Source organism: Amyelois transitella, chromosome W, assembly GCF_032362555.1.
Source record: "Amyelois transitella isolate CPQ chromosome W, ilAmyTran1.1, whole genome shotgun sequence".
Taxonomy (NCBI): Eukaryota; Metazoa; Arthropoda; class Insecta; order Lepidoptera; family Pyralidae; genus Amyelois; species Amyelois transitella.
This window is the reverse complement of record NC_083536.1, coordinates 3,526,138-3,540,383: the sequence shown is the minus strand read 5'-3', so window position 1 is coordinate 3,540,383 and position 14,246 is coordinate 3,526,138. Positions and strand designations below refer to the sequence as shown.

Genomic DNA, 14,246 nt, shown 5'->3' with positions numbered 1-14,246 from the left:
TACCCGCATCACTTCTGTTCATAGCCTCACAGTATGTAACCGGCTCACACTCATTCTCATCCAACTGCACATTATTACACTTAAAGAAGGAAGTTTGTTTTCTTGCTCGCTTGCTTCTTTCATTTGGAGGTGAACCATTTCTTCCAATAAATGTTCCTCATCACTGCATGGTAAGCAGTCACTGTCACCTTCATATCCTGATCTATCCTCATCAACCTCCACTGTTTCATCTAAATCAGTCGTTATTTCATTTACAGGGCTAGGTTCTCTAGGAAGCTCACTGTCCATCACACATTCTTCTTCTAGGTTTACTAATGGTATAGATTTCGATATTTCGCCTTCCTTTATATGAAGTTTGTCCTCATTACTCTTTCGGTTTAAAAATACAATATCTCTTTTTATCTCCACTGTGTTTTTGGCAGGAAAATAAATTCTATACCCCTTTACATTTTCATCATAACCCACCATGAACCCTTTTTCACCTTTGTTGTCCCATTTCCTTCTCTGTTCCTTTGGAATGTGGGTATACACTTCAGTGCCGAAGGCTTTCAATTGGTGAATGTCAAATTTCTTATTTGTCCATACTTCGAATGGAGACCTTCCAGTTTCACGGCTTTTCCCAGTTCTATTTATGATAAATGCTGCTGTATTCACAGCTTCCGCCCACAGTTTCTTAGGAAAATTTTCTTCATGTAATATTGTCCGAGCTGCTTCTACCAAAGTTCTATTTTCTCTTTCAGCTTTCCCATTTTGTTCCGGAGTGTAAGGTACTGTTGTTTGGTGTGTTATTCCACGTTTTAAGAACATACTCTTTACTTCCTTGTTTATAAACTCTCCACCATTGTCACTTCTGAAACATTTCACTCTATTTCCAGTTGTGTTTTCAGCTTTATTAATGAAATTCTCAATGCAATGTTTAATCTCCTCTTTTGTCTTGACAAAGTAAACACTTCTTTAGTTGGAATAGTCATCCTTCAATATGACGAAATATCGTGAACCGCCAAGAGACGCTTCTTCCATAGGGCCGCACGTATCGGCGTGGATCAACTCACAAGTCTTTGTACTCACGTATTCACTCTTGTTGAAAGGTTGTCGATGTATCTTTCCAACTAAACAACTCTCACACTTAGGTTCAGTGGTTTGTTTGACAACAATGTTATGTTTCTGCAGGATATCTTTCACATAGGTAAAGTTCTGGTGCGCGAGTTTTCTGTGCCATTCATCTAAATCATTTGGAACTAATGTTACAGTGCTTGCAGTATCGCACCTATGTTTATACCGCAATTCCAAGTAATAAGAGTCGCCAATTCTTTCCGCTACTGCACAAACTTGTTTATTTTTGTAAAATTTGTATGATCTGTCATCTGTCACCATGACGTATCCTTTATCAGTGGCGCGAATGACTGAGAACAAGTTGTTGTTGAGTTCCGGTACATAGAGTACGTTGTCTATTACCGTGTCTATCCATTCGTTCCCATTCGACACTAGCACCGCCACCTGTCCGCGACCGAACACACTAATTGCCGCGCCATTTCCGACGATCACCGATTGTTCCGATGCACTTACAAATGTAGCAAACAATGCGCGGTTATTGCACATATGTTCGCTAGCACCAGAGTCCACTAACCACTTTGAATTATGCAGTTCATGCCATGAACTTCTCACTACAAACGCATTACTCTTCTTTTTGTCCTCTGTTTTTTGTTTTCTAAACCTACATTGCGCTTTGATATGTTCAAACTTTCCACAATAAAAACAGTTATTGTTTACCTTTTTCCCACTGTTATTATCAATATCTTTACATTCACTTTGATAATGTCCACTTTTGCCACACTTATAACACTTTACTTGTCTTTTATTTTTCACGACGAACGCAGAGGATGAACTTCCTTGGGACTCATTTTTTTCTTTCACCCTCTCTTCTTCGATTAATAATCTGGCCACCAAGTTGTCAATTGTTTGCTTGTCATCAGGTGCAGACTCCCACGCTGATACAAAGTGTTTATATTCATCAGGCAATGACATTAATATTTTAGTAATGACAAACTTATCAGAAATATCCTCGCCCATCTGTTTTAACATATTCCGCATTTCTTGAATCTTGGACACGAAAACTGACATGTCGATACCCCTTTCGTATTTGTATTGAAAAAATCGTTGCTGTATAATGTGTATGCTAGTTTCCGTCTTCTGCTCATATACACTTTGAAGTTTTTGCCACATTTCAGCGGAACTTGTGCATGTTATGATGTGCAACATAACCTCCTCAGACATTCGTGTGACCAACAACGTTTGCGCCTTGGCATCCCTCGTTTCCCATTGGCGTTTTTCGGCATCATTTTCGGGCTTAACAATTTTTCCCTCCACAACATCCAACAAATTTTGTCCTCTCAACAGAACCGTTGTCTGAAATTTCCAAATGCTCCAATTTTTGCTACCTTCCAGTTTGATCACATTCACATTATTGTTATTCTCCATTTTCCGACCTCGTTCACAATCCAGAACAAGTATTCCTTTATTTTTGCGTTATAGCACGCCGCGCCGCCGTGAGACTACAGCAGTTAACCTCACTTCTTTTTTTGTTTCAAACTACGCTCTGCTACCATGAAGTTATTTTAAATAATAAGTCCCTTTAATCAACAATCAAACTGTTTTATTAACGAGAAATTACACACGTTCTTCACTTATTTTCTACGAGAGAGATGGAGGGAAGGAAAAAGCAGAGTTGCCAACTTAGCAAAAGATAACTTCAAAATCAGTACTACCAACTTAAATGTAGGAACATTGCACACATTATTTAACAGTCTGTAGTTAGACTTGTCAGTAATATTACCAGTTTTATTTTTAACAATGGGTACAACCACTGTTCTTAACATTTCATCTGGTAAGTATCCATGACTCAGACATAGTGAGAAAAACATTGCCAAAATTCTAGGTAAATGCACCCCGGCATACTGAAGATGTTCTATACTCAACCCATCATGTCCCGGAGACTTACCATGACTCATATTCTTAATAATCTTTCTAATTTCAGATGCCTTCACCAAAATAGGACTTTCATTACCCTTATGTTCAGTATTGTTACACTGTGTATTTCCCATATCTACATCAGGACACGAGGGTGGATTTACCAAGAAATGTTCTTTAAACATTTGTGCTATGTGTTGTGGTTCATTTAATCCCTCCACACTAGATGACATAGCTGCTTTTGGATTAAGCCTCCTTGTATGTTTCCAAAACTCTGAGAACTTCTTATTAGAATGTTGCTCACATAATATATTCAGTTTTATTTGATTTTGGTTATTTTTACACTATTTCAGTTTGGATTTAAAAGTACGTCTAGTTTCTTTCATTTTATCATATACATAACCACATGTTGGCCTACCATAATCAATCCAATTACAAAACCATATACGTGCCTCACTATGAGCAGCTTTTACATATTTATTCCAGCCACAAATAAATTTATTCCTATTACTTGTTTTCTGCTTACAACTATGTATAGAAGCCTCTGCTAACACTTTTATGATCTTATTATACAATATACTCAACTCTTTTTTATGATCAATGTTATCACAAAATTTATCAGCACATACAAAAGTAGATGGAAAGTCTATATGTTTTAAATTTTCATTACAATATTTAGTATACTGACAAGTCTGATAAATACTTCTTTCCCCCCATGTAATGGTATTTCCTATGATATTGTGGCACACAACCTTTGACCGCATCACATTAAGATTGCACTGTACCACTAGTGGCAAGTGATCAGACCAAAAAACATTGTACATAATAGAAACATTTGCAACAGTGTGTTGCGCTGCCTTTGTTACAATACAGTGATCCAGCCAACTACATGTACCATGGCTATCACTTACATAAGTATAAGAATCAGAGTTCAACCCAAGCAGTTCGATGTCAACACAGTTCCACTTTTGTTCTACATAAAAACTATTTAGTTCACCACCAAACGGTTTCCGTGGGTCAGCATTGAAGTCCCCGAGTATGTAACTATACTCAATATCGCAACTTTCAATAATGGCATTGATTTCACTTAAACAATGGGTAAACTCATCCAAATGTGGTGCTTTATCATATGGCATGTATACCGAAAACACAAGGAACGAGCACTCTGCAACACTGATTTTAACCGCACAGATCCTATCACTTGCACATGGAATTATAGTGACCGAATCGAATAAATTTTTCCGCCATAGAATAGCGACTCCACCATATGGCTGCCCACGCAGGATTTCTTTTGAAGTATCCACAGCTGACTTTCCGCAATATTCAAAATTTTGATCTATCTGACCAAGTGAAGTGACATCATCCGGCAGTAGACAGGTTTCCTGGAGTGCAACAAGGTCTGAAGATTGACACAGAGACCTAATATCATTAATAGAACTTGCAAAAACTTTGCAGTTGAATGTAATAAATTTTACTGTTGATTTATTTACATCCATATTCATTTATCTGTATTATTCTTTGAATTTCCATAAGTCCTTATAATCTCCTAAAAGTCACCCCTTCCGGCCACATACTGACGTCCAGGAACAATGCTAACTTACTCTTTGGCACATACACAATATATGCATTATACTGCCTTTGCTCCTTCGAATTAATTTTTTTGATGTGTACATTTATTTTAGATTTTACTTTTATGTAGGCCATAATGTCTTCCTCATTTGTACTCACATCTACATAGTTAATAAACAACGGTACCTTTACATCTGCAGCTCTAAACTTTTCCTCGGACTTCGAAAGAGCTTTGCCTTGCCTAGTCATAAAACGGTTTCTGAACCGTTTCTTTTGAGAAATTTCCCACCCTTCATTATTAGCAGCCTCTTCATAGCTAGGCTTAGATTTCTGCATCTTTACTATTTCAGACATTAATTTCTCAGACTGTTTTATTGTTTCTAACTCCGACCTCCCAATGTTATTGTTGTTATTATGACTCCTTGACATTGACTTATCTAACGTCAGTTGTTGTTGTTGTTCTGAAATGTCACCTGCATCATGTTGCAAAGTCACTGTCATCAACTGACATGAGTTGGATTGAGATGGGGAATCCTTTTGAACAAGAAGGCTATTCTCACCTCCGGCGACGGCTGCGCCGCCGTCGCAGTCGCCGATACAAGCTGACTCATTGACTTGACATTGCGTTTGTAGGTGGGTAAGTCCGATGGGCCCACTGTCGAGAAAGTAACTTTTTTGCAAACCACCGCCTCTTTTATCATTTACAAATCTATCTGAATCACTCACTAACGACACATTCTTCATATATAATAATTCTGATCTTAATTCTTGCATTTGAGTCGTTGTGACATATGTATCTTTGACTTTCTCTAATTCAGATTTCAACACTATTATATCCTTAAGAAGTCTCGATGCATCAACATGATCAAAAGTCAATGGTGGCAGTTGTTGTAAATCTTTCGCCACATAAACTGGTAATTCGTCGGGATTTGACTCCTTAAACACGGCTATGACATCATACAAATCCTTCATTGATTTCTTCCGCTTTTTTCTGGCTATTTTTCTTTGAGATATCGCCGCAAACAATAAGCTCTTTGCAGAATCAATATCTTCCTTCGAGAAACTTGACAGGCACAACGTCACCAAGGATTTTCTGTCAGAAAAGTATCGGGAATGAATTATTTATTTATGGTTCCAAATTCAAATTTTTGTTTTTTTGTTGTTGTTAGATTGGCACAACTGTTTTCCATTTTGGCGCGGAGTTTGAGTTGGATCTGTTGTTTACATTAAATACAGTGCTATTTTTAGTTATATCATATCTAGTGTGTATTGCTAATTTCATAATGGATAAAAACATCGAACAAAGAGTTTGTCTTAAATTTTGCATTGCCAATGGAATATCGTGTTCGGAGTTACTGAAAATGTTACAGAAGGCTTACGGTGAATCGACTTTATCAAAAACTCATGCTTATGAGTGGTACAAAGCGTTCAAAAGCGGTCGAGATGTGATGGAAGATTTGCCTCGCTCTGGTAGGCCATCAACGTCTGCAACTGAAGTTAACATCGCAAAAGTGAAGGAAATAGTGACTGAAAATCCTCATTCAACTTTGAGAGAGATAGCCACCGAACTTTCTGTATCTCACGAGTCGATCCGTACCATTTTAACTAATAATTTGGGTATGAAACATGTTGCCGCTCGGCTAGTCCCAAAAGACCTGAATTTTTTTCAAAAACTCAATCGCATGAGAGTCGCTGAGGACATGCTAGAACGAGTCAATTCCGACCCAACATTCATGAAACGCATTGTTACTGGTGACGAGACGTGGGTTTACGAGTTTGACATGCAAACTAGTCAACAAGCTTCGGAGTGGCGCCTTCCAATTGAACCGAAACCGAAAAAACCACGCCAAAGTCGTTCAAAAGTCAAAGTCATGTTGACTGTTTTCTTTGACTATCGCGGTGTTGTGTACTCGGAATTCTTGCCGGAAGGTCAAACGGTAAATAAGGAATATTATTTGAGTGTTATGCGGCGTTTAAGAGAGCAAATCCGACGAAAAAGGCCAGATTTGTGGAAAGAAAATTCTTGGATTTTGCACCATGATAATGCACCTTCGCACAAGGCCACCATTGTGAACGAATTTTTAACCAAACACTCAACAAATACCATCGAGCAACCACCATATTCACCAGATATGGCTCCAGCCGACTTTTTTCTTTTTCCTAAACTCAAATTACCACTTCGTGACACCCGTTTTCAATCGGTAGAAGACATAAAAGAGAATTCGCGGCGAGAACTGACCTCAATTCCGGAAACAGCGTTTAAAAAATGTTTTGATGATTGGATTAGTCCAATATGGTCACCGCATTACGATGTTCATGTGGACGCTATAGAGAGAGTGCAGAGAAAATGCTTGAGACTTTTGTGCTACCGTCTGCAATTGAACCGTCTCGGACTTGATTATGAGGCGCGCCTATTAAAGTTTAACGTGCAAAGGCTTGAAGCGCGCAGAAGTTACTTTGACTTGGTCTTTTTCTATAAAATAATTCACTCTATAGTGGATGCTCCCGATTTGCTCTCCCAGGTTACCTTAAATATTAGGTATAGTGCGCGCAGGTCAGCTCAGATAGGAGTTTTTGCTTTACAGGTTTACAGAAATAACACATCCTTTTTTAACCCTATTGTTAGGATGGCTCGTCAGTGTAATGAGATAACAAAAAAATTCGAAGAGTTTGACATTTTTAACCCAAATTTAGCTGCATATTCCAGAATACTTAGGAATATACTTTATCACAAACTGCCACCTTAAGTTAAATCCTCAAATTCCTTCTAATTGAAATTTTTCCAATTGTGTCTGCTTGTTTTGCTTGTTTTTGTTTCTTTTTCTTTTTTTGCTGTGCTAATTGTGGCAAGGCTTGTAAGATTTGATTTAATAGAAATGTAATATAATGTATTTTAACGCATGGAACTCTTTCCCCGTTTGTTTTTTGCATAAGCACATCCTGTGGAATACGACCCAGATCTGTTTCTATTATTTCTTTTTTATCTTATTATATGTACTTAGTTGTATTCTGTTATGTGTATAATAAATAAAATAAATAAAATAAATATTCGTTGGCGTAAGTGTATCGTTTCTAAAGGAGCATATTTTGAAGGTGATAAAATAAATTTGGATGAATAACAAACAGTTTGTGTATTATTGATCTTTTCCTGCTACTTTCTTGACAGAGTAGTATATTGCATCCCAATCTGAGGTGGAGCTCTAAAGACCAAGTTTTTGGAGATCTCAGCGCTAACTTCTGAAAGTAATTTATTTTTAAAAAAGAACTTTCTACTGATTCTCTGTACCAAATGTGTAGTTTACTTTCGATCAGAAACTGTATATATAACACTTAATATTAAAAAAAACATAAACTCTTACCGCTAAGACCTGAAACGGCTGGAAGAAGAAGACAGGCTGCTACACTTATACCAATTGCCAGAACTGGTTTCGCAAGAGTACAATTCAATACCCGATCTTCTGACTTACTACTCTGTCAAGAAAGAAGCAGGAAAATATCAATAATACACAAACTGTTTGTTATTCATCCAAATTTATTTTATCACCTTCGAAATATGCTCCTTTAGAAACGATACACTTACGCCAACGAATAATCCAATTATCAAAACATTTTTTAAACGCTGTTTCCGGAATTGAGGTCAGTTCTCACCGCGAATTCTCTTTTATGTCTTCTACCGATTGAAAACGGGTGCCACGAAGTGGTAATTTGAGTTTAGGAAAAAGAAAAAAGTCGGCTGGAGCCATATCTGGTGAATATGGTGGTTGCTCGATGGTATTTGTTGAGTGTTTGGTTAAAAATTCGTTCACAATGATGGCCTTGTGCGAAGGTGCATTATCATGGTGCAAAATCCAAGAATTTTCTTTCCACAAATCTGGCCTTTTTCGTCGGATTTGCTCTCTTAAACGCCGCATAACACTCAAATAATATTCCTTATTTACCGTTTGACCTTCCGGCAAGAATTCCGAGTGCACAACACCCCGATAGTCAAAGAAAACAGTCAACATGACTAACTTTTGAACGACTTTGGCGTGGTTTTTTCGGTTTCGGTTCAGTTGGAAGGCGCCACTCCGAAGCTTGTTGACTAGTTTGCATGTCAAACTCGTAAACCCACGTCTCGTCACCAGTAACAATGCGTTTCATGAATGTTGGGTCGGAATTGACTCGTTCTAGCATGTCCTCAGCGACTCTCATGCGATTGAGTTTTTGAAAAAAATTCAGGTCTTTTGGGACTAGCCGAGCGGCAACATGTTTCATACCCAAATTATTAGTTAAAATGGTACGGATCAACTCGTGAGATACAGAAAGTTCGGTGGCTATCTCTCTCAAAGTTGAATGAGGATTTTCAGTCACTATTTCCTTCACAAATAAGACAAATAGACCAAATTTTATTACCGTAAACTTGAAGTACGAGTATTAATGGCTTTTTCCATTTGTTTTGTACTCGTATGTATTTCTTTCAGGCAAATATTCTGGCTTTTTAAAGAAACAGTTGCGTGGAGTGTCAGACTTTATAAAGAAAGAAATAATTGGGCGCTTGCAAAACACAGTGAAAACAATCAATACCATTTTCCCCGTGAAGAAGACGGCAGAAGAAGCCTTACAGCAGTTGCAGCCAGTGGTGGGGTTGCAGGAGTACTACCACAGGATTTTGGATAATTCTATTGCCGCTGTCGAGGGTCTGACCAAGATAGTGGAGGCGACATTTTCTACTTGCCATTTTCTACTTGCCAAATAACATTGCAAAAAATAGCATTTTGGTTTACTATTGGCCCCACACTAGGCAAGAATGCCTGTCCTGTGGCAGCCGTTATTGCTTAACAAACATTGAAAAATAAATCAGACTACCGGCAATAAAAATTTAAATTAATAATAAAAAGAGGAAACATAAAAACTTATAAATTAGTATAAAACGAAATACAAAAGTGCTTATCAATCTATAAACGTTTTGCTAATATAAAACAGAATAACAATAATAATCTGGCATAGCAAGCATATATTAATAACAACAAGATCACTAATCGTACCCGTAAAAGTGCATTAGATTCATTAAACTCATTTTAAAATGCGCAGGAATTCTTCTGTGTAATCATAATTCCATGGAAGTATTAATGAAAAAATAAGGGATTTGGCTTTAGCAACAGAATTCTCTTTTATGTTACATATTTTGCAGATTTTATTATAAATAAAAGGGGATGCAAACTGAGTGAAACGGCGAGCGAAAGTCGTGTTGACTAGGGGAGCATATATTTTGAAGACTCGTTTTTTTAGTAGTTGGGGATAGTCAGGTGCTTGTATAACATGCCGATGAGTATCTAAAGCAATTTTTAGAATATATAGCTTACGCACACTCAAAACATTTGCATCGTTATACAGGGACACTGTGGGATAGAGGATAGGTTTACGAAACATAGTTTTGAGTATGGCTCTCTGTGTTCTCTCGATATTCATCATGTAACATGAAGAAGCACCACCCCAAATGGAGATACAATATGTAAGAATCGATTCGCATAACGCTAGATACACAGTGGTTAACAAACGTCTATTAGCGGATTCTCTAAGGAGTTTCATGATGTGAATGATTTTTCGCAATCTCTTACATGTGATGTCGATATGAGAAGCGAATGATAATTTTTCGTCGAGAATAACTCCCAAATATCGCACAGAACATGATCTTTCGATTGACCCACAGGCACAATTAAGAATGCCACTTCCTGGTAAACTGTTGCAACTATGAATTGTCACTTCTGGAATGTCGACAGGAGCTGAAGCGGCTGTTTTGTGAAAGCAAAGAAGCTTCGACTTTTGGGCATTTAAGGTTAGAACGTTGTTTTTTAGCCAGTTTGAAATGGTCGCCAAGCCATTGTTTACATTCTCAAAGCAATTTTTCCAATTCGAGCCTGTAAAAAGGATTGCGGTATCATCTGCATAACATATAATTGAGGCTTGTGGAAGATCAAGTGATGCTAAACTATTTATGTAAACCAAAAATAGGGTGGGTCCCAGAATACTGCCCTGTGGCACACCGAATGAAACAGATTGTATGCCACTAACGCCCGAATCAACTCTTACACACTGTCGTCTTCCATTCAAACAACTAGAAAACCATCTAAGTGCTGTACCTCTGACCCCCATTTGCTCTAACCTTCGCACCAGTATAGGGATGGAGACGGTGTCAAAGGCTCTTGAAAAATCAAGAAAAACTCCAGTACAGGGCCGACCAGTGTCTAAATGAGATACGACAGTGTCTGTGAGAAGGGACACTGCCTTTTCAGTAGATCTATTTTTTCTAAAACCAAATTGTTGATTCGATAGCAACCCATGACTCTCCAAAAAATTCATCAACCGATCATTAACCAATCCTTCCAGCAATTTTGAGAATATAACTAATAGAGAGATTGGTCGGTAGTTTTTAGGATCATTCTTTAGGCCGCTCTTGTGTATCGGAATAACTATGGCTGTTTTCCAAATTTCTGGAAATTCACCTGTTTGAAAACTTAGGTTAAATATATGCGCAAGTGGCACAGAAATGAACTTTCCTATTATTTTCAAAATCCGACCTGTGATGTTATCTATACCCGGCGCGCTGTCATTTTTTTAGGTTGTTAATGCGTGACTCGACTTCACAGGGATCAGTTGGTGTTAAAAAGAAAGAATTGGTAGGTCCATTATCTACGTTAATTTTAGCTGCTAGAGATTCTTCTGTTGAATTTATGTCGTTGAGTATTTTGGTAGCCAAGGATTTACCGACCGAAGAGAAGTATTCATTACAGTAGTCGAGAGAGGCAGAAGATGAGTCCTTAATTCGGGTAAGTTCAAGTGATGCAGTCTTTGAACGCTGAGTATGAGTTACTTTTCGTATACATTCCCATAACTTTTTAGGGTTTCTTTTATTATCCTGGAGAAGTTTGGAATCATGTTGACGTTTCAATTTTCTGATTAGATTGTTATAAAAATTGTGATATCTAGTATATATTTGCTTTTTTAAAAGATTATCAGGGTATTTACGTACTTCAGCATGTAGCCTGTCTTTGTGTTTCGCACATCTTAACAAACCGGGGGTCATCCAAGGTTGGATGGTAAATTGTGAATGACTTAGTTTTACGATTTGAGAATTACCTTTGATAGCTGCTCCTATTTTTGACACTAGGGACTCTGCTGCTTTTGAGGGACAAAGAGATTGAAGAGTATCTGACCAGTCAATTTGACTTATATCAGATAACAAGCCATCGAAATTTATTCTGGTACGATAGCGACTTTGATGGTTTGATTTTTCGGAATGATCGAATGAAAGTCCTACCATAGTGGGACGATGATCAGTCAGTGCTGTATGACAAACGACGGCCTCTGTGGCTCAGCGGTAGTACGCTTGTCTGTGACACCGGAGGTCCCGGGTTCGAATCCCGGTCAAGGCATGATGAGAAAAGAACTTTTTCTGATTGTCCTGGGTCTTGGATGTTTATCTATATAAGTATTTATTATAAAATATAGTATCGTTGAGTTAGTATCTCGTAACACAAGTTTTGAACTTACTTCGAGGCTAACTCAATCAGTGTAATTTGTCCCGTATATATTTATTTATATTTACGATGGAAGTTGCTGTGGTTTTGTTCGGTATAAATATGTGATCTAGGCATGCGTTGTCTCGTGTAGGTTTGGTGATACCCAGGATGTAACCAAGCCGAGACATGAGGCACATGTAGTCATGGTTTGCATCTTCGGAAATAATTTCAATATTTATATCACCAGCAATGAGAAGACGATTGTTATGAGCTAATTTTGAAATTTCTGTCTCAAGCGATATCAAAAAAGGTGTTTTATCGAGAAAGGAGGGGGATCTGTAGACACCCAGAATGGAGAAGACGCCAGGAATCTCGGCCAGCACACAGTTAGCATCAACAAGAGGTGGTTCTGAAAAATTAGGTGACCAATTACTTTTTATGTATATAACAACTCCTCCTGCCTTATTAATAAACTTATTTGAATTTGATGAAATATAACCAGGTATATGTGGAATCACAGAGGCATTAGAGATCCAACACTCAGTCAAGACTATAGCATCAAATTGTATATCGAGTCTTGCTAGAAAGACCATAAACGCGTTAAAATTGTGATTGACACTTCTTATGTTCATATTTAAGACTTTCAAAGTACGGTTACCGATCAGTTTATTACAATTCTCAACTTTATCTACAGCATGGCATGATATATTAAATGAGTTATCAATATTATGTAATAGATCTAAGGAGGCCAGTACTTTATACATAACATATATTTTGTTCGCTGAAAAATCAAAGTTGCCATGCTGTCTAATGGATTTACTATATAATATTGTATTTTTAAGTATTCAAGAACATCAGAGGGAATAACATTGATCAAACAAGCTACTATTAGTAAAAACCGTATGTGGTAAAAATAAATCTCAAGAAGTGGACTCAGTCTGTCCAGCCAATCCGAGTAAATCGTTCTGCGACTGAATGCGCACAGCTGGGCTGCCTTCCTTCTTACGAATATAGATGGATCCGTTTTTGACCCAGCAAAACTTGAAGTCACAGGCATTTGCCCTTTCTCTGGCTGCGCGAAATAAATGTCGGTTTTCAGTAGTAAGCCTTTCATTGACGTACACTCTCTGCTCGGGACAACCTTCGACAATATCATTGCTTTTCAGGTTACGTCTTGCTCTTGCTTCCTTCAGGAAGCTATCTCGAACAGATGTCTTCGCAAACCTCACCACAAGTGGACGTGAGATATATTTATCTTTAAGGTCAGCAGTACTCCGGCGCGGCCCGGCCCTGGAGGCCTCTTCGATATCACTGGGGTCAAGAGTCACACCTATTTTAGCGGCAATGACAAAGGCTAAATGTGCAGGTTGTTCAGTTGTGTTCTCTTGGATTCCCATAATTTCCACCTCCTTCCTAAGACCTTTCTGCATCAAGGAAGACATTTGAACCTCCAACGTCTTCACCGACATTTCCAGTTCCTGATTTCGTTGTTCCAGTATTTGCTGTTTGACATCTAGATCTGTTTGTCTGCGCTCCAGAGTGTCCTGCTTGCTTTCGATTACTTCCATTCTTTTCGCATTCTCTAGAAGAGCCAAGTTGATCGCGTCCAACCGAGAATAAACTTCAGGCTTAAATTCTTCAAAGCACTCCCGCAAAGCCTTGAATTCATTATACAGAGCTTGGTAAAAACCCCCAGGAACAGATGTAGTTTCAGTTGGTTCTGGGGTTTCTAGTCTTGTGGTAGTTTTCTTTCGATGTGTGACACCATCTGGATCCTCGTATGTTACAGCCCGTACAGGCGTTGAAGAATCCCCAGTCTTCCTCTTAGAGGCCCGACACTCAGGGCAGATCCACGCATCTAGTTCAGCTCGGGTGATTTTGTCAGCCTTTGCGCAAGTAACGTCATATATTTTTCTGCAAACCTCTGAAGAGCAGGTAATATGACGGCCGATTATTTTTTGCCGACATCCAGCACATAGGCTACTTGAAGTAGGAGCCATATCGTATATTAAAAAAATAGATCTTTTACCTTAGCTCAGAGTAGACAGGGTATTCAAAAGGCGAAAGTGTCGAGGTACACAGATATCGAAGTACAGGGGCGCAGGACACGTTTCACTATATGTATCGCTATTCTGTCGCTAGTCACGGAGTACGCGGGCGATCGGGCGCAGTCGCGGATTGAACGAGAGGGCGATGAGTCATTCGCTGCCA

The 14,246-nt window shown here is 38.4% G+C and overlaps 1 protein-coding gene across 1 annotated transcript; it reads right to left on the bottom strand.

The window, feature by feature from the left end:
* Positions 1–12,955: 12,955 nt before the first annotated feature.
* On the bottom strand, positions 12,956–14,035 carry LOC132904071 (uncharacterized). The gene has a single exon (XM_060954001.1). It carries the CDS (start codon positions 14,033–14,035, stop codon positions 12,956–12,958), a length of 1,080 nt encoding a protein of 359 aa, XP_060809984.1.
* Between the last annotated feature and the right edge of the window lie 211 nt (positions 14,036–14,246).